This window comes from Notolepis coatsorum (assembly GCF_963971535.1).
Source record: "Notolepis coatsorum genome assembly, chromosome: 17".
Lineage (NCBI taxonomy): Eukaryota > Metazoa > Chordata > Actinopteri > Aulopiformes > Paralepididae > Notolepis > Notolepis coatsorum.
In genome coordinates, this window is record NC_140181.1 from 31912922 (window position 1) to 31936089 (window position 23168).

The following is a 23168-nucleotide window of genomic DNA, read 5'->3' on the forward strand; positions in this document are numbered from 1 at the left end:
AGCACCACATATCTGTGTGAAGCTGGCTTTTCATCCATGACAGCTCTGAAAACAATATAGGGCCAAGTTGAGCCTTGCGTGTTGCCTTGTCAAAGATCTCCCCACGTATTGACCGTATTATTAGCCAGCAGCAGCAGACCTCGCATTGAGCTAGAAATGTCCACTGAGGGAACGAGTGCTTATTTTCTGTATTTATTTATATTTTTTGAGAAATGGTAACTTGGTGATCCTTTTCTGTATTTAAAAAAAAATACATGATTTTCTGTTTTTGAGAAATGGTCAAACTTATCCAAATATGCTATTTTTATGGAGAACAGTGCAGCTGCAACAGATAGCACTTTAGTGATCCTTTTCTGTATTAAAAAAAAATACATGATTTTCTGTTTTTGAGAAATGGTCACACTTATCCAAATACGCTATTTTTATGGAAAAGTGTGTAGCTGCAACAGATAGCACTTTAGTGATAATTTTCTGTAATTTTATTTAAAGAAATATGCTATTTGATTTACTACTACAAGCAGTGTAATGTCAACAGTACTAAGCCATTTAGACCTGAAACACCTGTTAATAATGCATTATATAGGCATATACACACAAATGTGTTTCCCGGTTTCTTAAATAAACATTATTTTGAAAGCAAGCACTTTTGTCATCATTGTAGCAAAAAAGACAGGACCGGAAAAGTCTTTATCGTATGTAGGGGTGCCCTGGAATATTTTATTGAACACGGGTGCTTGGCAGCCGAAAGGTTGAGAACCCCTGTACTAAAACATTTGTGATGTCACAGTATGATGTCATAATCAAACATTCTAGAACATGGGCGGCTAGGTGGCGCAGTGGGCAAGGCGCTCGCCACCAACGCAGGAGATGCTGGGTTCGAGCCCAGCTCTCGGCTTTGCTACCAGCTTGGCTGGTCGTTCATACTAATACAATTGGCAGTATTAGGGGGTGGGAAGCTGGTGGGTGGGGATCGGACGTTGTGGACAGCGACTCCTACAGGTCGTTTGGTGCGCCTGCGCAGTAGAATCAGGAAGCGACGAGGGCGGCGTGTCCCTCCCACGCAGACTCTCGCCGCTGAGAGATCGCGCTGTGCAGGTGAAAAGATGCGACGGCTGCCTCCTCGAGTACCGGAGGGGACACGTGATGCAAGGCTTCGTCCACATTGCAGCCGGCTTGTGGGAGGCATGGCCTAACAACGTTCGAGACAGGGGATACTTGGACAATACGAAATTGGGGACGGGAGAAAAAATAGAAAAATGGGGAGAAAAAGTAAAAAAAAAAAAAAAAACTTCTAGAACATTTGTGATGTCACAGTATGATGTCATACCAAACATTCTAGAACATTTATGTATCTATATATATTCAACAATTCTTAGTATTGGACAGGCAAGAGGAGCAGAGAAGAAGGAGATAGTGTGTGTTGAAGATGAGAAGAAGAGGGTAAACAATCAAAAGTTGGTTTACCAGAGGCCTAACTATGGCACACCACTAGCGTAGTATAAGAACTGAGGAGGGCAGCAATACGCCTGCGGGAAATTCAAAAGAAGAAAGAAGAAGAAGAAGAAGAAGATGGCTGACTCCCTTGCCAAACAGAGCCTGGGAAGGGAGGAAGAGATAGGCATTTCAATGGGAAGAGTAGAACTCAGAGAGAAGATAAAGAAAGGAGTTGAGGCTGAGTGGGAAAGGGGGACCAAGGGAAGGCACTATTTCTCTCTGCAGCCTCGGGTCAAAATCAAGGTGGATGGATATGGGTCGAGGAGTGATAGGGTGAAGATGTGTAGATTGAGGCTGGGACACTGTGGGTTGAACAGTACCTTTGTGCATTGTGGGAAAACATCCAGATGGGGGGTGTGAATGTGGAGAGACTGAAACTGTCGGGCATGTCTTCCTAAAATGTGAAAGGTATAGGAAAGAGAGGGAAATCTTTTATAAAAGTCTGGTAGAGTTGGGAGTCTCTTCCTTCTCTCTTAAATCTTTCTTTGGCATGGATAATGATAACCACCAGCTGATCACAGAGGCAGTGCTGACATTTCTGCATGCTTCAGAGTTGTACCAGAGGATATAGCGTTATTGTATTTATTAGTATTGGACAGGCAAGAGGAGCAGAGAAGAAGGAGATAGTGTGTTTTGAAGATGAGAAGAAGAGGGTAAACAATCAAAAGTTGGTTTACCAGAGGCCTAACTATGGCACACCACTAGCGTAGTATAAGAACTGAGGAGGGCAGTAATACGCCTGCGGGAAATTCAAAAGAAGAAAGAAGAAGAAGAAGAAGAGCTCATCAAAAGAATTGCGGAGGGCAGTAATACGCCACGATGCGTCTACACTGCCGGGAATTCTAAAGAAGAAGAAGAGGTCAGTGAGACAGACAGGAGGAGGAGCGAACCCACGGGCGAACCTACGGGCGAACCCAGGGAGAAGACGTAATGGGAAAGTTAAGAGTGCGGAAAGGATGACAAGAGGAGCAGAGAAGAAGGAGACAGACAAGAGGAGCAGAGAAGAAGGAGACAAGAGGAGCAGAGAAGGAGACGGACAAGAGGAGCAGAGAAGAAGGAGACAGAGACGATAGTAATGTGTTTTGAAGATGAGAAGAAGAAGAGAGTAAACAATCAAAAGTTGATTTACCAGAGACCATACTATGGAGACCATAGTACTAGCGTAGTATAATAACTGAGGAGGGCAGTAATACACCATGTTGCGTCTACACTGCCGGAAATTCAAAAGAAGAAGAAGAGGTCAGTGTGCATCTTGAAACAGTGCTGAGCAGTACTGAACAGATAGACTAAACAACATAGATTTAAGCCTGCATTTCTAGACCCGGGTGCCTTGCCTACCGTTTTGCTGTGGAAAGAGCCGGCAAGTTGATGTACGGCTTTCAGGTGTGGAGGAATTTTGTCATGTGTCGAGTCTGCTGTGATTTTGGAGACTGGGAAAATACAGTTTTCTTACCTTGTAGTAGTGACGTGAATATTTAGGAAAATAGCTTTAGGATCACGTCTGTAAAGAAAGACTTCGCTGTGGAAGAGAAATAAACCATTTGGATATCTTTGTTTTACACTGGAGCGGCCCCGCACATAATTTTTCTTTATCAATGAACGTACTACTCACGAGTAAGCAACTTTAACCAATAGAGTGGAACGTCGGCCCTCATAAACCCTGATACGTTTAAAAAAAATAAAAATTTAACGGATGGTATCGTGAAGGGCTGGGGTGAGTAGCGGTGCCAGGATGGTATCGTGAAGCACAGTCACGAAGGGCTGGGGTGAGTAGCGGTGCTATGGGTTAAACTCACTCACATCCTCAAAAGATGCATAGACACAGTACAAAGAAGTGAATTCACCTCTTGGTATAGCGGTCTGTGTTGTTGCCCGCGGCGTGAGAGACCCGGGTTCGAATCTCCCTCGGGGCATCGAAGTTTTAGGTGACGTCATAACCGTTACATAATATATTTTTTAAATCACCCTGGGGTTGATCAAGTAATTTTGACACAACAGTGAAACTGTTTCTAGATCCAGTTGGATCACAGGCTCTTCCTTCCTGATGCCTTCCTCTAAACCAGGGGTAGGCAACCCTAGGCACGCGTGCCTGCATAGGCACGCGGGGGCATTTTCATTGGCACAGAAGAGAAGAAGAAGTTGCCTTTGAGAACCAATGGTTATCGAGCCGTAACGGCACATGGGGCAGGAGTACACCCCTTGGGACATGATGCTAATATGTCGCAAGGACTTCCCCACAAACCAACCCTTGATGCTGAGTGTCAAGCAGGGAGGCTATGGGTACCATTTTTAAATAGTCTTTGGTATGACTCTGCCGGGGCTTGAACTCCCAGCCTCCCGAACTCAGGGCGGACACTACCCACGAGGCCACTGAGCCGGCCATTGGCACAGGGGGCAGCATTAAAAAAAATATATATATATATATATAATTTATTTATTAATTTTTTGCTTTGAAATATTATAGTGAAATATTTTGCACTGTTGTCGCATTTATCTTGTTAATCCTCCCACAGGTTCTTTTTTTTAAGTAGAGTATATCAAGGAGGCTTTTCTCTGTAGCTCAGATGTTTTGTTTGAAGGCTTGCCAAACAAAGAGACAATCAAATCAAGGATAAAAGATATCCCCATGTCAGCTTGAAGTGTCGAGCGACGCATCAACGAAATGTCCAAAAATATCAGAGAACAGCAAACGGCTGGATTAAAAGATGCTCCGGTGTGCAGCTTAAACTGACATCTGATATGAATTGTAATGTATGTTTGTGTGTTTGTGTGTCAGACATTGATCATGGAGATGAGGAACGCTGACGGCACCTGGCCCAGTTCCAGACCTCAGATCATGTAAGAACTTAACTCGCTCTCTCTCTGTCTGTCTCTCTGTCTGTCTCTCCCGCTCTGTCTATCTGTCTCTGTATGTCTGTTTTTCTCTCTCTTTGTCTGTCTGTCTCTCTCTGTCTGTCTGTCTCTCTCTCTGTCTGTCTGTGTCTCTCTCAGTCTGTTTGTCTCTGTCTGTCTCTCTCTTTCCTTTATTTATTTCCCCCCTCTGAGACTATAGTCATTGCCCCTGTTCTATAATTTCTTCATGTATCTGTTCTATCATTTCTTCTTCATGTGTCTGTTCTATCCTTTCTTCATGTGTCTGTTCTATCATTTCTTCATGTGTCTGTTCTATCATTTCTTCATGTGTCTGTTCTATCATTGCCTCTTGTGTCTGTTCTATAATTTCTTCGTGTGCCTGTTCTATCATTTCTTCTTCGTGTGCCTCTTCTATCATTTCTTCTTCATGTGTCTGTTCTGTCATTTTTTCTTCATGTGTCTGTTCTATAATTTCCTCTTGTGTCTGTTCTATAATTTCTTCATGTGTCTGTTATATAATTTCTTCATGTGTCTGTTATAACTGTTATAATTTCTTTAGAAATTATATAACAGACACATGAAGAAATTATATAAATATAATTTCTTCATGTGTCTGTTATATAATTTCTTTGTCATGTGTCTGTTCTATAATTTCTTCATGTGTCTGTTCTATCATTTCTTTGTCAACAGCTTGTTTTCCTCTGAGGGAAAATCTATATGTGGGAAAACATTGCCAATTGCCAATGACATTCATCCACATCCATCCACTCTCTCTGTGCTCATCTTCCCCTTCATAGCTAAAGTGTTTGTTTTATTTTTTAGACCCAAATAAGCTCCATTCTATAGTAGTGTTCTCAGTTCTGAAACGGAGAATGTACCCATATATTTTTACTTAACAATCCCACTTTGCTCCTAAATGAAAAAATCTAGGAACACACAAAGAAATGTAATACAGTACAGGAGTACAGTGAAAAATGGTCACACAGATACGGTTTTCCAGTAGGGATTTCCAGTTCTGCTTATTGAATACTGTTCTTATCGAATATTTTTGGTTGGGGAGAAAATTATCTTGTAATTAATTATAATATTTATTGAGGAAAAAGTACTTTGTTCGCCAAATACCGTTACTCCAAATACCGTCAAAAGTAAGGAGTGATATTGTGATGCGATCATTTGGTCGTATCGCTCCAGCCATAGTGATGGGTGTAACTGTTGCCATGGCAACTGTCTCCTCGTCCTATAGGAGGAACTCGGCGGAGGAGCAGGACTCATACCGTGGCCAGCCTGGTGTCTGTGGTCTGACCAACCTGGGGAATACCTGCTTCATGAACTCAGCTCTACAGGTTTGTGTGTACACGCAGTAACACACAGTAACACACACTCTATTCAAAATGTTATCATATTATCACTGTATTTCTGTATCATTATGTCACCATATTATCGCTGTATTTCTGTATCATTATGTAACCATGTTATCACTGTATTTCTGTATCATGTCGTCATAGTATCACTGTATTTCTGTATTATTATGTCATCATAGTATCACTGTATCGTTCTATTTCATCTGGTAAATGTCTAAACAGCTCAGGATGCTTTGGGATTGTCTTTCCCCCACATTACCATAATTTCTCTCTCTGATTCTCTCCCTCTGTTTCTCCCTCCCCCACATCTCTCCCCCCCCCCTCATCTCTCCCCCTCATCTCTCTATCCCCCCCCTCCTCATCTCTCTCCCCCTCATCTCCCTCCATCTATCCATCTATCCATCTATCCATCCATCTATCCATCTATCCAATTATCGATCTCTTTCTCTCTCTCCAGTGTCTCAGTAACACCCCTCCCCTGACAGAGTATTTCCTGCGTAACTCGTACCTGGAGGAGTTGAACTTCACCAACCCTCTGGGTATGAAGGGAGAGATAGCAGAGACGTACGCTGATGTTATTAAACAGATGTGGTCTGGAAGACACTATTCTGTGGTGCCGCGCATCTTCAAGGTAGGCCTGTGTGTTATATGGAGGGAATCGTGTGTGTGTGTGTGTCAATTTTTCTCCCATCCCAATTCCATTGTGCCAATTCTTCCCTCCCCTGTCTTGAACGTTGCTCGCATATGACCGATCTGTAGGAGTCGCTGTTTTACAACGACCAGGACCCACCCTCGCCGGGTTTTCCCACCCTCTAACACTGCCAATTGTGTTAGTATGGACGGTCGGCCAACCCGGAAGCACCACAGCTGGATTCGATCCCACTGTCTCTGTGGTGGTGGGCAGACGCTTAGACCGCTGCGCCACCCGGCCGCCCCCTGTCGCATCTTTTCACCTGCCAGCGCGGACTCTCATTGGCGAGGTGTAACGTGTGGGAGGCTCACACTACCCCCGCCATTTCCTGTCTCTGCTGTGCAGGCGTCCCCAACCGACCTGTAGGAGTCGCTGTCCACAACGTCCAGATTACCACCCATCGACTTCCACCCTCTAACTGCCAATTGAGTTAGTATGACGGCTGGCCCAAGCCGGAGGCAACGCCGACAGCCGGAGTCGAACCCGGTGTCTCTTGCGTTGGTGACGAGCGCAATGTCCGCTGCCACCCAGCCGCCCTATGTGTGTGTGTGTGTGTTTATATACACTTTGATATACAGTAGAATGTGCTTTACTACAGAGTGGAATGAGCCCACAGCTCTGTACATATCAAGCCAGAGATGGAGCCCTGAATGTGTAATGTCATAAATCAAAGCAAATTCACTGCATGTTTGAATCATGTTGGATCTATAATATAAGAATGTATAATATATATCAATATTCTTTGTCCAATGACCTCAAACTTATGTTCTAAGTCTACTGTTCGGTAGAACTGATTGTCTAATTCTATACTCTTCAGTTAAACTGATGGTCTAAGTCTGTACTGTTCAGTAAAAGCCATGGCCGATACCAAATGTCGGTATCGGCAGTGATACAGTGGTAATTGTGCATTCCTGATATGTATATAATACTGAGGGTTAAAGGAACACAACATTATGTATGTAGTACTGAGGGTTAAAGGAACACAACATTATGTATGTAGTACTGAGGGTTAAAGGAACACAACATTATATATGTAGTACTGCGGGTTAAAGGAAAGGAACACAACATTATGTACGTAGTACTGAGGGTTAAAGGAACACAACATTATGTACGTAGTACTGAGGGTGAAAGGAACACAATATTTTGTATGTAGTACTGAGGGTTAAAGGAACACAACATTATGTATGTAGTACTGAGGGGTTACCCTCTAAACTTTCTAAAGCCTACATAGACAAAGGTTTGCCTGGACATAGTGTTATATATTTGCCAATTCTGAGCTTATTCTTTGAGTCAGTATCAAGTGTTATACCTTTTATGATTCAGGGGAACCTACCCTTTATTTCTGGTGCAGTGTGAAGTCACCATCATACATTGCCTTTGTGTGAGCATTAGGGATGGGAATTGATAAGATTTTAGATTAGATTGATAGATTTTTAATTTAAATAAATAAATTGGAAATGCAACAGAACTAAGCCCCCATGTCAGAAAATACAAAAACTAAAAAGACATTTAACTATACACTTACATTTATTTGAGATTTTCTTAACACTTTGATTACCACTGGTGAACATGATAAAACATGGTTGAATGCCGCCACCCACTTCAATGATAGCGTTGTGAACGCATAATCTCTGTCTTAAATGTGTCTAATCTGCCCGTCGCTTATCAATGACTTGTTTGCAGTCAACATTGTCGAAACGGATTGTTTTTTAATCGGTTCATTTCCGTTTTATAGCATTTTGAAAAGCCCTCGTTTTTCAGGAAAATATATAGATTCTGTGATAAACGGCATTTACTGGAATATTCTGGCATACACAAACGTTGTAATTTTTCGGCCTATTTATGAATAGTTTTCAAATAAATGCTAGATTATTAGTATATGTGTACTTATGCACGCTATCGAAGCGATCTGAAAAGTATATTCTCATTTCCTGATCAGCGAGCACACACACACACACACACACACACATATGGGACACGTTGATATATTTGTGAAAAAAGCTCTGATTACCCCAAGACTGGTAAAATAGATTCCTTACCTCAGATCAGATGTTATCCAAAAAGATTATTCCAATTCCTGATCGCCATTCCAAATATCGATCGCGTTTATTGATTCAGCGTTGGGTGCTGGAAATACATAATCCACGCTGTTCTGATGGTGGGCGCAGACTTTGATCTCTTCAGTTGGCTTGACGGAAAAGTAACATGAGGAGGCTGGACCCCCCCCCCCCCCCCCCCCCATCAGTCTAAAGTTTGGGGTGCAGTTACACAGGGAGACGATAGGGGGCGGTATTTTCCCAATTGAGCTCAGAGAGTGTCTGCAACACTAGCGTGAGGCTCGATTGATATGAATTCAAATCGCTAATAAAAAAAAATACGACAAACAAACGCTATATAGCGTTGCCGGCACTCAACTGGCGGCATGAACTAACGACAAAACGCGTCGCTGGCACTCAAAGTGTTAAACAAATTGTATCTATTGAACTGTAGTTGCAGGTCATTATTGCAAAAGAGAATTCGTTATCAATAACCTACCTGTATGAATAAAGGTTAAAAGTAAAAACATAACTGACACAACATAACTAAGTAACTAATACAGTAAATCAAACTCCTCTGATGTCATCTGGTCTTTCAGAAGACCAGCGTGTGCGCACACACACAGACACACACACACACACACACACACACACACACACACACACACACACACACACACACACACACACACACACACACACACAGAAAGGGCTCCTTGTGCAAACCCTTTTGTAATTGAACCAGTAGAGAGAGGGAGGGAGAGAGAGATGGCCCCCACCCTTCCTAGCTCAGCTCAGCTGTGTTCTGTCTCTGTCTGAACAATTAGCTAGCGTTAGTCGCTAATGTTAGTTTACCACGTAAATGAATGACTAGGATGCAAAGAATTGGGAGTTTTCACTGCACATAGAAACAGCGGGAGCATATGCGAATATTTATACAGTGAAAGCATTTGTTTTTCATTTAGGTTTTCCTAGTCAAGGAATCAAATAATCTGCTATGGCTGCATGCGTGGCGCTAACGTTATTGTTTTAAAATGCGCAACTGTTGGAAAAACATGGCAACGATAAGAGGAATCGATAGTCACGGAGGCATGCGATTCCAGGAATTGGACAATTAGGAACCGGCTCCCAACGGGAATCGGTTCGCGATTCCCATCCCTAGTGAGCATACAATATTTGACATAAAAGAAAAACACCCAGTGAAAGAACCTTGTGTCTTGTTGAATAACTCCATAGTTTACCGGGGAATTATTGTTTTTTAGTCTTACCCCAAAAATGCGATTGTTACAAAAAGCTTGGTTTAGGTCCGGTAAAATACAACACTGTGATCGTTTCAGAAACATGTTTCAGGTTCGGTAAAATAGACATAGAATATACCTTACCTTAGCCAGAAGGTACTCCAAAAAGAATAATTCCAATGATCCCATTGGCGATTGTGATTACTCGTGTATACGGGAAACTATAGGTTTTGAGGCGAGAAGATCTAGCGATTGCGCTGTAAGAGCTCCACCCCCTCAGAGTGAGTCAGGACAGATAGGGATCAGGACAGAAACTGTCTGAACTCGACTATCAGAGTTCAAAAGGTAGGCCATACTGCCACCTGGTGAGATTCAATCGTCATTGCAATTCCAACGTAGGCAAACGAATCAGGGACACCTAGAGGGCTCTGGCTGACCATATAGAACAGGGATCAAATGGAAAAGATCAAAGGATCTAAAAACAAGATATTACGTTTTTTGGCGCTCACACGTTGGCGGTGAAACAAGATATTACGTGTTTGACCGTCAAAGTGTTAATATTTGGACCAAATCAATTGATACAAGAGTAAGCTACTTCAAACAATAGTTTCAAAATAAATGCATAAAATCCTTCACTATGATTGTCATCATAACTGTCCCAACATTCTGGCTCAGTCCTTTTCATTCATATTATCTGGATCATCCTCAACATCCACAAAGTCCCAGTGCTTGTTGAACATTATACCTCTTTTCATGTCTTTTTGCCATTTCATTATAAAACCAGGGACAAGCTACCCCCTCTATCCTCTGTTATGCGCGAGCAGCCCATGTGACCATTTCTAGTATTTCCATTGGCTCTAGGCTAAAAGCTCAGTGAGAGATTTATAAAAGCAGTGGATTTACTAGTCTGCATGCGGAAGACTAGATGTTTCAAGATTTTTGTAAATTCTAAGCCGAACTTCCTCGCTCTGCCAAACAGGCTGCAGGTGACATAGAGAGACACTTTAAATGTAGGCAGTAAGAAGAGAATCTCCTGATTCTGGTCCAGCTAGTCTAGCTGTTGGCCAAAAACACCTCTCCCAGAGTTAGAGGTGATCCATATCGGCTTTCATTAGGGATGGGTACCGAATTCGGTACTTTTGAGGCACCGAACCGAAACACGTCGGTACTACCGAGTATCGAATCAAGTGAGAAACCGAATTATTTTTTTTTTATTTTTTTTTTCATGTCAACGTTCACACGCACAATATATGCTTACCTAGGATTTGACTTGAGTCAACAACAAAGCAGTCGGAGCAATGACAAGCCGAAAACTGTCGAAATTGTAGTTATTTGAAGTTTGGATTATTTTTTTTTACGACTGAGGTAGGCAAATAAAATTTCTTGAGACTAAAGTACAGAAAAAAGGTACCGTTGGGTACCGGTATCGATTCACAGGTACCGGTACCGGTATCGGTTCAAATGTGAAAGGTACCCATCCCTAGCTTTCATTCATTTGTGCTAAACTAGGATAGTTTGCAGCCGGATAGCTTTCTACTGAACGCACAGAGAGGGAATTGGTACCTATCTTCTTGTCTGACCCTGGAGAAGACAGCAAGCACATTTCCCATAATGTTAGTGTGTTCCTTTTAAGGCTGGAGTTAGGGGCCAGGGAATAGATATCGGTCAATGGAGTGTGACATCACATTGTGTGTCTATGTGTCTGTGTGTGTGTGTGTGTGTTTGTGTGGGGTATGGTCAGACCAAGGTGGGACACTTTGCCTCTCAGTTCCTGGGTTACCAGCAGCATGACAGCCAGGAGCTGCTCTCTTTCCTGCTGGACGGACTGCATGAAGACCTCAACAGAGTCAAGAACAAAGAGTACATAGAACTACGGGATGCGGACGGACGTCCCGACCAGGTCTGTGGGATTATCTGTCTTTAACCCTTAGAGAACCTGCTCCCCTCTCTGAAAGCCACTTTACTGTAGCCATCTTTGATATCACAAAATTAAAACAGTTCTCTCTGAATGTTGAGAAAATTAACTGCAGTTTGTACAAGCGGTAGGCAAATAACTGTTGAGCAGCTAGACGTCCAACACCAGATAGTTGTTTCTCTGTTGAGCTGCTAGACGTCCAACACCAGATAGTTGTTTCTCTGTTGATCTGCTAGATGTCCAACACCAGATAGTTGTGTTTCTCTGGCGTTGTGTTTCCTCTCACCTGGTGCCCTCTCTCCATTCTTGCCTCACAGGAAGTGGCGGAGGAGGCGTGGCGGAACCATCGTCGCCGTAACGACTCGGTGATCGTCGACACATTCCACGGCCTCTTTAAGTCCACGCTGGTCTGCCCAGAGTGCCACAAGGTCTCTGTGACCTTCGACCCCTTCTGTTACCTGAGTGTCCCGCTCCCCGTCAGTAAGGACAGAGTCATGGAGGTTTTCTTTGCCTCTCTGGACCCAAACGCCAAGCCTGTACAGGTAACCATAACTCCAACCATAACCCTGACCTGTACAGGTAACCCTAACCATAACTCCAACCATAACCCTAACCTGTACAGGTAACCCTAACCATAACTCTAACCTTAGCCTGTACAGGTAACTGTCCCACAGATAGCCCTAAACTATACTGGGAACTGTCCCACATATAGCCCTAACCTATACTGGGAACTGTGTCTCAGATAACCATAACCCTAACCTATACTGGGAACTGTCCCTCAGATAACCCTAACCTGAAACTATACTGGGAACTGTGTCTCAGATAACCCTAACCCGAAACTATACTGGCAACTGTCCCACAGATAACCCTAACCCTAAACTATACTGGGAACTGTCCCTCAGATAACCCTAACCCTAAACTATACTGGGAACTGTGTCTCAGATAACCCTAACCCGAAACTATACTGGGAACTGTCCCTCAGATAACCCTAAACTATACTGGGAACTGTCCCTCAGATAACCCTAAACTATACTGGGAACTGTCCAACACATACCCATAGCTACATAATGGACATGTAACCTCTTACAAGCCAGAGCACAGCTGGGATCCCTCAGGCAGGAGACCTCTGACAGTGCTAAAATCCTGGTTAATGACTAAAGGTGACCAGACACAAATCAAACGCAAACTCACACACAGTCGTAGATCTGGGGGACGTAACAATATCTTTATGAAGATGGTTAATGTGTGTATTAACATCAATGTGAATATATTTAATGTATGTGGGCATTGACATGTATATAAATAGTAATTCATACACAACATTTGAATGCATGTATTGATGTGTGTCCTGTCTCCACCAGCATCGTTTGGTGGTCCCTAAAGCAGGCAAGGTATCTGACCTCTGCTCTGCCCTCTCTGTGATGACCAGCGTACCAGCCGGCCAGGTCAGCACCCCAAATATCAAATATATTTATTAGATTAGACAATTCCGTGGGGGAAATTGTGAAAGTGTGGGTGATGCCTGTGCACCGCCGGCCAACGGGAGAGCGTCTCTCGCGAGTCTATGACAAATGGTTGTTATAGGTGGTTGCTAGGGCAGTGTTTCCCCTAGGATTTTTTTCAGGGGGGCGGGGGTTTGTAGGCCCCCCAAAACTACTAGTGTTGTCGCAGGGCGCGCGTGTCACGGATACGTGGTGTCAACAGTGTCGTCATAGACGTGCGCAGTACGGCGGTTGTTAGTATCGGTGCATTTCTCTACACTGAGCTGAAATGAAACAATTGCACATACATTTTTTATATTAATATTTACAACACATAAATGTACTTATTTACTATTTTACATACAGTAGTGACAACACGCATATGAACAATTTACAATACAGGGACAGTGTTTCCCACAGGATTTTGTGAGACTGTGGTGGGTGAACCTCGGACCCTCTAGGGGGGTCCGGGGGCATGCTCTCCCGTAATTGTTTATTTTTTTGTACATTTTAAAGTTAAATGCATCAATCTGGTGCACTTTGAGAGCAAAATAAAGAGGCCAGATCTATGATGAACTTTGTGCTCAAAATACAAAATCAACTAGATACTAGAGCATACATTTGAGCCATCAAAGAAATGAAGCAAAAGTGGTTACCTGTGTTGAACTGGTTTATTTTCTAGAAAATATAAAAATATACTGGATTACTACTTTTTTTTTTTTATCCACTTTTTCTCCCATTTTCTATATTTTCCTCCCATCCCAATTTCGTATCATCCAATTCAACCCTCCCCTGTCACGAACGCTGTTTCTTGCCTCCCACAAGCCGGCTGCAATGTGGACTAAGTCATACATAGCACAAGTCCCCTCCGGTACTTGAGGTAACAGCAGTCGCATCTTTTCACCTGCGCAGCTCGATCTCTCAGTGGCGAGGAGTAACGCGTGGGAGGCTCACGCTGCCCCCGACACTTCCTGATTCTACTGCGCAGGCGCACCAACCGACCTGTAGGAGTCGCTGTCCACAACGCCCGATCCCCACCCATCAGTTTCCCACCCCCTAATACGGCCAATGTGTATTGGTATGAACGACCAGCTAAACTGAAAGCAATGTGGCGCGCTGGGCTCAAACAGGCGAGCCCAGCGTCTCCGCATTCGTGGCGAGCGCCTTGCCCACTACGCCACGTAGCCGCCCCCCACTGCCAATACTACTTATACATCCCTATTGGCAATGTATCAGTCTAGGTAATTAATGGGAAACACTGAGGGAGGCACATACAACACTCATAACTACCGGTATTTACAACCAGTGTCCGAGCGAGCGCACTCAAGTTGTTCAGAAATTCTGAGTGCACACTGGACGCTCTGACCAAAGAGTCAGTTTATCAGAGCGGAGCAGATTTTCAGAGTGAATTTATTAACTCACCTTAACTAGGGCCCTATGAAATCTGTTTTTATCTTTTCCTGTTTTTGGATTTCTCTGATTTAATATTTCTTCCTTTGGATTTAACAAAAAAAACAATACAAAATTATGTTTTTAACTAACTTTAATAGTACATCTGCAAACAGTGCCAGTGTAGTTCAATGTTCAGTGCCAGTTAGGTTATGAGGTTTCTTTTTTCAAATAAGTTCAGTTCAATGCAGTTCAACTGCCAGTGCAGTGCAATAACTAAATAATAATTAAATAGTTAAATAATACAAAATAATAAATTGTTTAAAATAAATCAAGATTTTTTTTTTTTAAATGTAATTTATTTCAAAGATATGTCCTTTAAAGGTTCATGCTTCTCCCCACCTCTGGCTGACATCACCATTGTGATTAGAGATGTTCCGATACCATTTTTTCCTTTCCGATCCGATTCCGATACCTAAGCTTTGGGTATCGGCCGATACCGATATTTATCCGATACCAGTGCATACATAAAAAAAAAAAAAACGATATTATATAAATTTTTTATAAATATAATTTTTTTTTTTTTTTAACAAATACTGTTTTATATATACTGTTTTTTAGTCATAACTAGAAAGTAATGGTATTTATTCAACAACAGGTGATTGTATAGATTTGTATTAGTATCATTAATCAATGAGTATGGGGCTTCAGCACTGCAGATATACCCTACTCCAATGATCCACACGGACATTATACGTTGCTGCACTCGCTACCCACTGGCTCTGCAGATATACCCTACTCAGTCTGTCTACAAGGCTCCGTTCAGTAGCAGTCGGATCTGTTGTGATTTTTGCACAATAAATATTCAACATTCTCTTTTGAGACTCCGCCTCAGACTCTTATCATTTGGCACTAAAAGCTAAACATTGTCGCCGATATGGCTGTCCGCAACATGTCATTAATTGTGTACGCGACGTGCAATTGTGCAATGACAACGTTACCGTTAGCTAGCATGAGCTACCGGTATATGGGAAGACCATAGAAGACTAACGTTACTGGTGACATTGTGATTTAACTTGGAATACTCCTTTGCCAACTTGCTGTACTTTGCTTGCAGGTCTGCAGCCATTATTGCTGGATTATATGAATAGCCCCAACTTTAGCCAAGGTAATGTTAAAGCTAGCTTTCGGTTAGCTGTTCAATGCTAATAGTAATAACACCAGCCACCAAGCGAACCCATGAGCTCTCCGTCAACACCGCTCTGTCGGGACGATGACATTTAAGAAAGTATCTGCTGTTAAAATGACAAATGGCATTGACACTTTAATCGATTAAGCACACGTTTGTTTTATAATGCTTACTCAACAGACCAGTGTTGTTGATAAATTACGTCATATGGTATCGGAGCGCAGCATTAGAGGGTACTCGCCGATACCGATACCAGCATTTTAGCCAGTATCGGCGGCTTTTCCGATACTCGTATCGGTATCGGAACAACTCTAATTGTGATACATGATGGATAGGCCTTTGTCTTTTCCTCAGTGAGGGATTCTCTTTTGTCGGTCAGCAGCGTTTTGTACTTGCTGAAGCTTCTCTCTGTATAATTATTTTTAAGTTTAAATATCAACATTATCTGGCCATCCTCAGTAAATACTATCAAACTTTCCAAAGACCAGAGTTGGGACGGGCACGCACACACACAGAAAAAGGGAGAATGGCTTATATGAGCTATCCAGTTCATATATCAACTTATATCAACTATCCAGTTCGTTTTTATAGTGTAACGTTACTTGAAGGAGAGAGAGAGACTGAGACTTGTTACGCGCGACGCTAGTCAGTCTCGGAGTTGTCTCGGAATGGATTTGGTAGCTTTTTTTCTGCGTCTCCGTAGACCGTGCCTCGCCACCGTTTTAAAGTCTTAGTGAAGATTGATTTATATGAAAACCGATTTATGTATAATTTAGCTAGCTCACCAACGTTACTGTGATTAAAGCAAACTTTAATAAAAAAAATTAAAAGCGGGGGGTCCCATTAGCCAAGGCAATGATAGGGGAAACACTGTAGGGTGTTTCTAGGTGGCTACTAAGGAGGTGTACTTGGTCGTTGCTAGGTGGTTACTAAGGTGTACTAGGTGGTTGCTAGGGTGTTTCTAGGTGGTTACTAAGGTGTACTAGCAAACAGAAAGAAGCATTTCATACAAAAGTATCCTGTATTTCTGTATGACAACTAATAAAGAAACTTGAACTAATAAAGAAACTACTAGGTGGTTTCTAGGTGGTTGCTAGGGTGTTTCTAGGTGGTTGCTAGGGTGTTTCTAGGTGGTTGCTAGGGTTTTATAGGTGGTTGCTAGGGTGTTTCTAGGTGGTTGCTAGGGTGTTTCTAGGTGGTTGCTAGGGTGTTATAGGTGTTTGCTAGGGTGTTTCTAGGTGGTTGCTAGGGTGTTTCTAGGTGGTTGCTAGGGTGTTTCTAGGTGGTTGCTAGGGTGTTATAGGTGGTTGCTAGGGTGTTTCTAGGTGCTTGCTAGGGTGTTTCTAGGTGGTTGCTAGGGTGTTATAGGTGGTTGCTAGGGTGTTTCTAGGTGGTTGCTAGGGTGTTTCTAGGTGGTTGCTAGGGTGTTATAGTTGGTTGCTAGGGTGTTTCTAGGTGGTTGCTCGGGTGTCTAATGTAAGTGGTATAGTTAAAGGTTTAACCCATTGTATAGAGGTCATGGCTAACATCCACCAATGAATGTAGAAGTTAGTACTGAGTTGATTGACACCTCCCTTAACTCAATCAGCGCCGGAAGCCTAGAGCATCTTTGTTCTTGCCACGCCAACGCTCTAAAAGATAGGAATAAGTGGTGGTGTTTGCAGGGCTATATATATATACCGTATATTCTATATTATAGCTATGGATACAATACTATGGCCCATTTGACATCACCTATCTATCGTTCAATATATTTGCGTGTTATACAGTGGTGAATATGAATATAGTTTTAGAATGATCCTGTCTAATCCCAGAAAACGACGATGTACAGTAAAATGTGATTTTCACTAAAAACGTTGCCGTTTCTCGCCTGGAGTCGGACACGCTACTATTTCCAAATCAAATATATAAAATAGTATTATGTTTCATCATGAATGCATGAAAGGGGGGCGGGGTTGTTTTTGATGCATCGGATTTGGGATTACTAAGAATCACAAACTACTCGTATTCAAAACGGTATAAAGCGGAAATGTACGGATGAATCTGTTTTGTGCATGTTGACTGGAAGCAACTCACTGACAATCGACGGGTGTATTAGACCCATAGCTATAATATAAGATATATTTTAAGCACTCGCAAATCTCGCAGTCTCTCCATTGATTAAAGCGATGGCGTTCTAGCGCCCCCTGGCTCATTAAGCGATGGCGCTGGATGAGTTCATGTTTGTCATTAAAAAGATATTACAATAAAGGATCGGAATTTAATCAGGCTTAATATAGGCTGTGATTGGCTCTTTCAGATTGGCTCAGTCGCGACATCTTTATATTTTACATAGGGTCTACACCAGGGGTCTCAAACTTGCGGCCCGTGGGCCAATTGCGGCCCGCTGGATGATATTTTGTGGCCCCCTACTTGACATCAAAGTTTAGTGTTAGTGCGGCCCACGCGCAACTTTTTGCCACGCCGTTGTGCGAGTTGGATGTTTTATTTATTTGATCACTTGTAGGCTACCATAGCGCACCAACGTTACGTTAGGGACTTGGTTGAAACGTGATTCCGGAGTGATACCAAGTGGAAGGAAAATATATCCAGTGCATATGGCAGGCATCCTCGAAATTCTCCGCTGTCTCCTCTGCAAGCAGTGCTCTGCCTGTCTGTGTCTGTCTGGCTACTCTGGTCCAATCACATTCAGTGTCCCGTCAGCGTCCCCCCCCCCCCCCACCCACAGTCTGCGAATCAGAGCAGAGTAGGGCGCGTCTTCACGGAATGCGTGTTGTCTCTTTCAACGGGTCAGAGCGAGAGTTGACAGTTTTATCCCAGTGAGATAAATGTAGCTAGTAGCCTAGTTTCGCCAGCAGGCAGTTAGTAGAAAAATGTGGCATGCTCAAAGATGGCCAGTAAAAGAAAAGTCGACAGTGACAATCACTGCAATTCAAAGGTGAATGGACTGAAAAATATGCGTGCATCCTCCCAGCACCAAACCAATGTGCCTAATATGCCAAGAAACGGTAGCTCTTGTGAAGAGTGGTAATTCGAAACGCCACTACGAAACAAAACAGTTATTTTGATGCAGCCTTTCCTCAAAATTCAGTGCTGCAAGCAGAATTATTGTTAAAGCTATGTCACAATGAGAAAAAGCAACCAAGTCCTCACTCAGTGACATGGGTGTTGGCTAAACACAAGAAGCCATTCTCTGATGCATAAATAATAAAATAATGTATGACTGAAGTGATGGAGACCATGTTTGAAGGCAAACAAAAGCAAATCCAGAATAATATCCAGCACAGCAACCAGAATAACTGAAATACTGGCTGATGATTTGATTAAACAGCTTTGTGATAGAATAAAGAAAATGCACAGTGCATTTCCATAGCTGTGGATGAGTCCACTGACACCACTGAGAATGCTCAGTTGCTGGTGTTTGTGAGGTTTTAGTGAGTTTGTGAGAAGATTGGATCAGTTTTTTTTGGAATACTTAAACCCTTTTTTTGTGGAATATTTGATGCGGCCCAGCCTCACCCAGACTCTACCTCCAGCGGCCCCCAGGTAAATTGAGTTTGAGACCCCTGGAAAATGTATTATATCTCAATAGTTTTAGTCCAATGACCCCAAAATTATGGTCCAACTCTATACTGTTCTTTAAAACAAATGGATTGGATCAGTACTCTGTATCGGCCGATACACAAAGCCCAGGTATCGGGACTGAAAAGGTTAGATCGGTGCATCTCTACTTTTACTTGTACAGAGAACACACCTGTGTCAGTTCTAGATTCTTAACTGTGTGAGTGTGCGTGTGTGATGCGTGTGTGTTCCAGATGGTGGTAGCAGACGTGTTCAACCATCGGTTCTATAAGATCTACCACGTTGACGAGGCCCTCAGCTGTATTCTGGACAGAGATGACATCTTTGTGTACGTATCATAAAAAAACAGCTCCCTGGCGTGTTTCAGTAGAATTAGGTTGCTATGGGAACAGCTTGGACCCGGGTTTATTTCCTGTTGCCAAGTTGGTTACTGTATACTATTAGCAAACACTAAAAGGAAGTAAATTTGTGTTCATTTAGAATGTTTATGTTGTCAAGTTGAAACAGTCTATAGACCAGGTGACCGTTTTTTTAAAGTCCTGCTTCCTGTAGTTCCTTGTCTCTCTGTCCTTCCCTCAGTCTCACTTGGTCTCTCTCCCCTCCCTCTCTCTTTCGGTCTCTCCCCCTCTCTCCTCACACTATCTCTCTCTCTCTATCTCTCTGTCTCTCTCTCTGTCTCTCTCTCTAGTTATGAGTTGAGTAGAGGTTGTGTGGAGGAGGATGGAGAGGAGGTGGTGTTGGCTCTCTACCTGCGGGAGCGTTCTCACTACAGGGACTATGGCTCTGGGAGCAGTTCCTATGGGACCTCCCTGTTCGGACACCCTCTGCTGATGGCTGTACCTCGCAGCCTGTGTAACACAGAGGCTCTGTATGCCATATTCCTACAGAGACTGGCGTAAGGAACACACACATGTTACATTTATTTTACTATACTTTAGTTGTGAGGACATTGTATTGACTTGATTCATTCCTACTCTAGCTTCATATCACAGCTGTATAGGCAGGTTTTTCATCCATGTCAGACTCAGTGTTGTACCTTTTTAGCGCAGCAGCTTGCGCAGGTAGAGGGCAACTCAGTCACGTGATTCAGCGGGTATTGCTCATTGGCTCGAACACACTATGGTCCTCATTCTCGAACGTGTTCGTACTGTAAGTGCCTTGGTAAGTGTCTTGGTAAAAATGTCGTACCAACAGATGTACGGAAATCCTCCTCCGGATTCCTGAACGCGTGAAACGGACTTCATAAGTGGGGGGAAACGTTTGCAGCTGTGCTCCGCTGAATGAACTGGCGTCACTCATTTACAACTCCGGGCGCGTTCACATCTTTCCTCATTTGCATACAGACACGCCCTGCCAGCTCATTATAAGGAGGTGAGAGAGTCTGCATTGCACCTCTGCTGTGTTGATCCTTGTATTAGGTAGTGCAGAACCGATTTGCGACTGATCACAATTCGATTAGATAAAAATGTATTGTCATCATACAGCACAAGTACAATAAAACATCCAACCAGAGTGCAAATGTAATAGTAAGTTGCACTTAAATTATTCTTTATTTAGTTAAGTATTGTGTGATTTTGTGTGAAGGGCAGACTAGCAAAGTAAGATTTGTACAGTAAACTGTCTGTTTAACTGTGCACATGACAATGAACAATCTTGAATCAATAGTAACATACAATGCACAGGTGATATAAGGCTTCATTTATTTGGGATAAATAGTTGGTGATTGCTTCAAGTCGATTCTACAGACGGACTGTTTCTATCATCGGAATTAAATAATTAATAATAAATACGACAATTACGTTTTGCATTTATAGTCAATTTGACCAATCTGAGCATTACACGCGCGCGCTATCGTATGTACAGTATACTTCACTAAGCCGTCTGGCTCACCTGCCGCATAACCCAATTGTGCGATATAGTAAAATGGACTAAGAATAGATTAACGAATTCCATATAAATCTATAGTTCATTAACGATGCAGCAGCTGATTCTGTATACTGTATCCTGCACACACACGCGCGCGCTCCGTAGCGTGACACCGATTTGTGACTCCAGATATATAATCTCCCAAAATGAGATTCGATTATATTAAAATGTATTGTCACCATACAGCACAAGTACAATACAGCACGAGAGCATCAGAGCACACACACACACACACACACACACGTATTGTATATATGTGCGAGTGAATCGTTCCAGCAGTATGAGTCTATTATTCTAATGACTTGTTTTATTAGGTATTATAGTAGTACGTCCTACTAGGGGTGTAACGGTACGTGTATTCGTCACGCGAATTTACGGTACGGCCGTCACGGTGCGGTACGCTCAGCCATACGGAGAATACGCCGTGCGTCGTCAACACACACATGCCGCGTATCGCCAACACATACACACGCCGCACGTCGCCAACACACACACGCCGCGCATCGCCAACACACACACACACGTCGCCAACAAACAACAACAACATTCTCCCCCGCCGGACTCACGACTCCAGTTGAACTGCTATTGTGTTTAAATCCAAATAATCCTCTGCCATTCTGTCATCTGTTCTTTAGTATTCAGTCTCGTGCAGTTAAATCCTCTCTAGAAGTGAAAGTGAAACTTACCAAGCCTATAAGTTGTAGGCAATTCATTTACTCTGGATGCCTGAACACAGAGTGACACCAGTATCACTGACTACCAGGATACATTTTAAAATACTACTCATCACATTTAAAGGGGAACTATCTTATAAATGGCCTTTTTGAGTGTTTAGCATTGTTTCCTAGCTATGTGAACTTATATTAATATGATCTATGTCTCAAAATTCTCATATTGGTGCATTCTTCCAATTCTCCTCTCACAATATTCACCCTCACTGAACTGAGTCGTTTGAAAATGTGCCTATATGTGATGTCATATAGTCACTGCTGCATGTTAATGTTCAGGGGAACACGACGCTCAGCAGGCCCGGCGCAGTGGTTTAGGAGCCCAGGCTCAAAACAGCTCGAGATCTTGAGGTAGAAAAATGCTGTTTTTGAGGACTTGATTAGAAATACAAAACAATGAATAAAAAAAATATATATATTACAGAGGTGTTCCATAGACTCACAGGAATTGTGTAAAAGTGCCCAAATAGTGAAAGAAATAGTAAAATAGTTCCCCTTTAAAGCCCTCAACAACCTTGCCCCTCCCTACCTGTCCGACCTCCTCCACCGTCACACGCCCACCCGTCGCCTTAGGTCTGCAGATGCCAACCTCCTGACACCTCCCACGACCAGGCTCCGGACCTGGGGCGACAGGGCCTTTGCTGCTGCTGCCCCCTCCCTCTGGAATGCCCTCCCCAGCCATATCCGTGATGCAAACACCCTGACATCTTTTAAATCAGCCCTCAAAACTCACCTTTTCAATCTTGCTTTTGACCTCTAATTCTGTCGGTGTTATTTTATTTTTTTTCATGTATTATTTTTGTTCTGTTTTTTGTTTTGCCATAGTTTGTCTCTCCTGCCCATGTAAAGCGTCTTTGAGCACCTGGAAAAGCGCTATATAAAATAGATGTATTATTATTATTACCACGGCAAGCCTATAGAAAATTATTCTATTTAATAATAATAATTATAATAATTATCATAAATATAATATATAAATTTAATAAAAAAAAAAAAATGTATATTAATAATAATAATTATACATATTTTTTTTCTGTTGTACCGAACTCGTACCGAACCGTGGCCCCAATACCGAGGTACGTACCGAACCGTGGCTTCTGTGTACCGTTACACCCCTACGTCCTACTGTAGAACATGACATATTAGCATGACATTGTAATGTCAAAACTGGATGACTGCGCGCTTGTCAAGAGCCAATCGCGCTGTCTTTCAGTATTACAATGCGATGTCGTGCTAATATGTCATGTTCTACAGTAGGACGTACTACTATAATGCCTAATAAAAC

At 42.7% G+C, this 23168-nt stretch overlaps 1 protein-coding gene across 1 annotated transcript in view; it reads left to right on the forward strand.

Annotated features, from left to right (window-relative positions):
• usp11 (ubiquitin specific peptidase 11) overlaps positions 1–23168 on the forward strand; it is a 94900-nt gene that overhangs the window by 43362 nt on the left and 28370 nt on the right. Inside the window, exons 6-13 of the mRNA XM_084332582.1 lie at positions 4271–4332; positions 5591–5690; positions 6166–6339; positions 11415–11573; positions 11906–12130; positions 12950–13033; positions 19463–19557; positions 19918–20124. Coding sequence (XP_084188708.1) covers positions 4271–4332; positions 5591–5690; positions 6166–6339; positions 11415–11573; positions 11906–12130; positions 12950–13033; positions 19463–19557; positions 19918–20124 — 1106 coding nt within the window. The remainder of the gene's footprint in view (positions 1–4270; positions 4333–5590; positions 5691–6165; positions 6340–11414; positions 11574–11905; positions 12131–12949; positions 13034–19462; positions 19558–19917; positions 20125–23168) is intronic.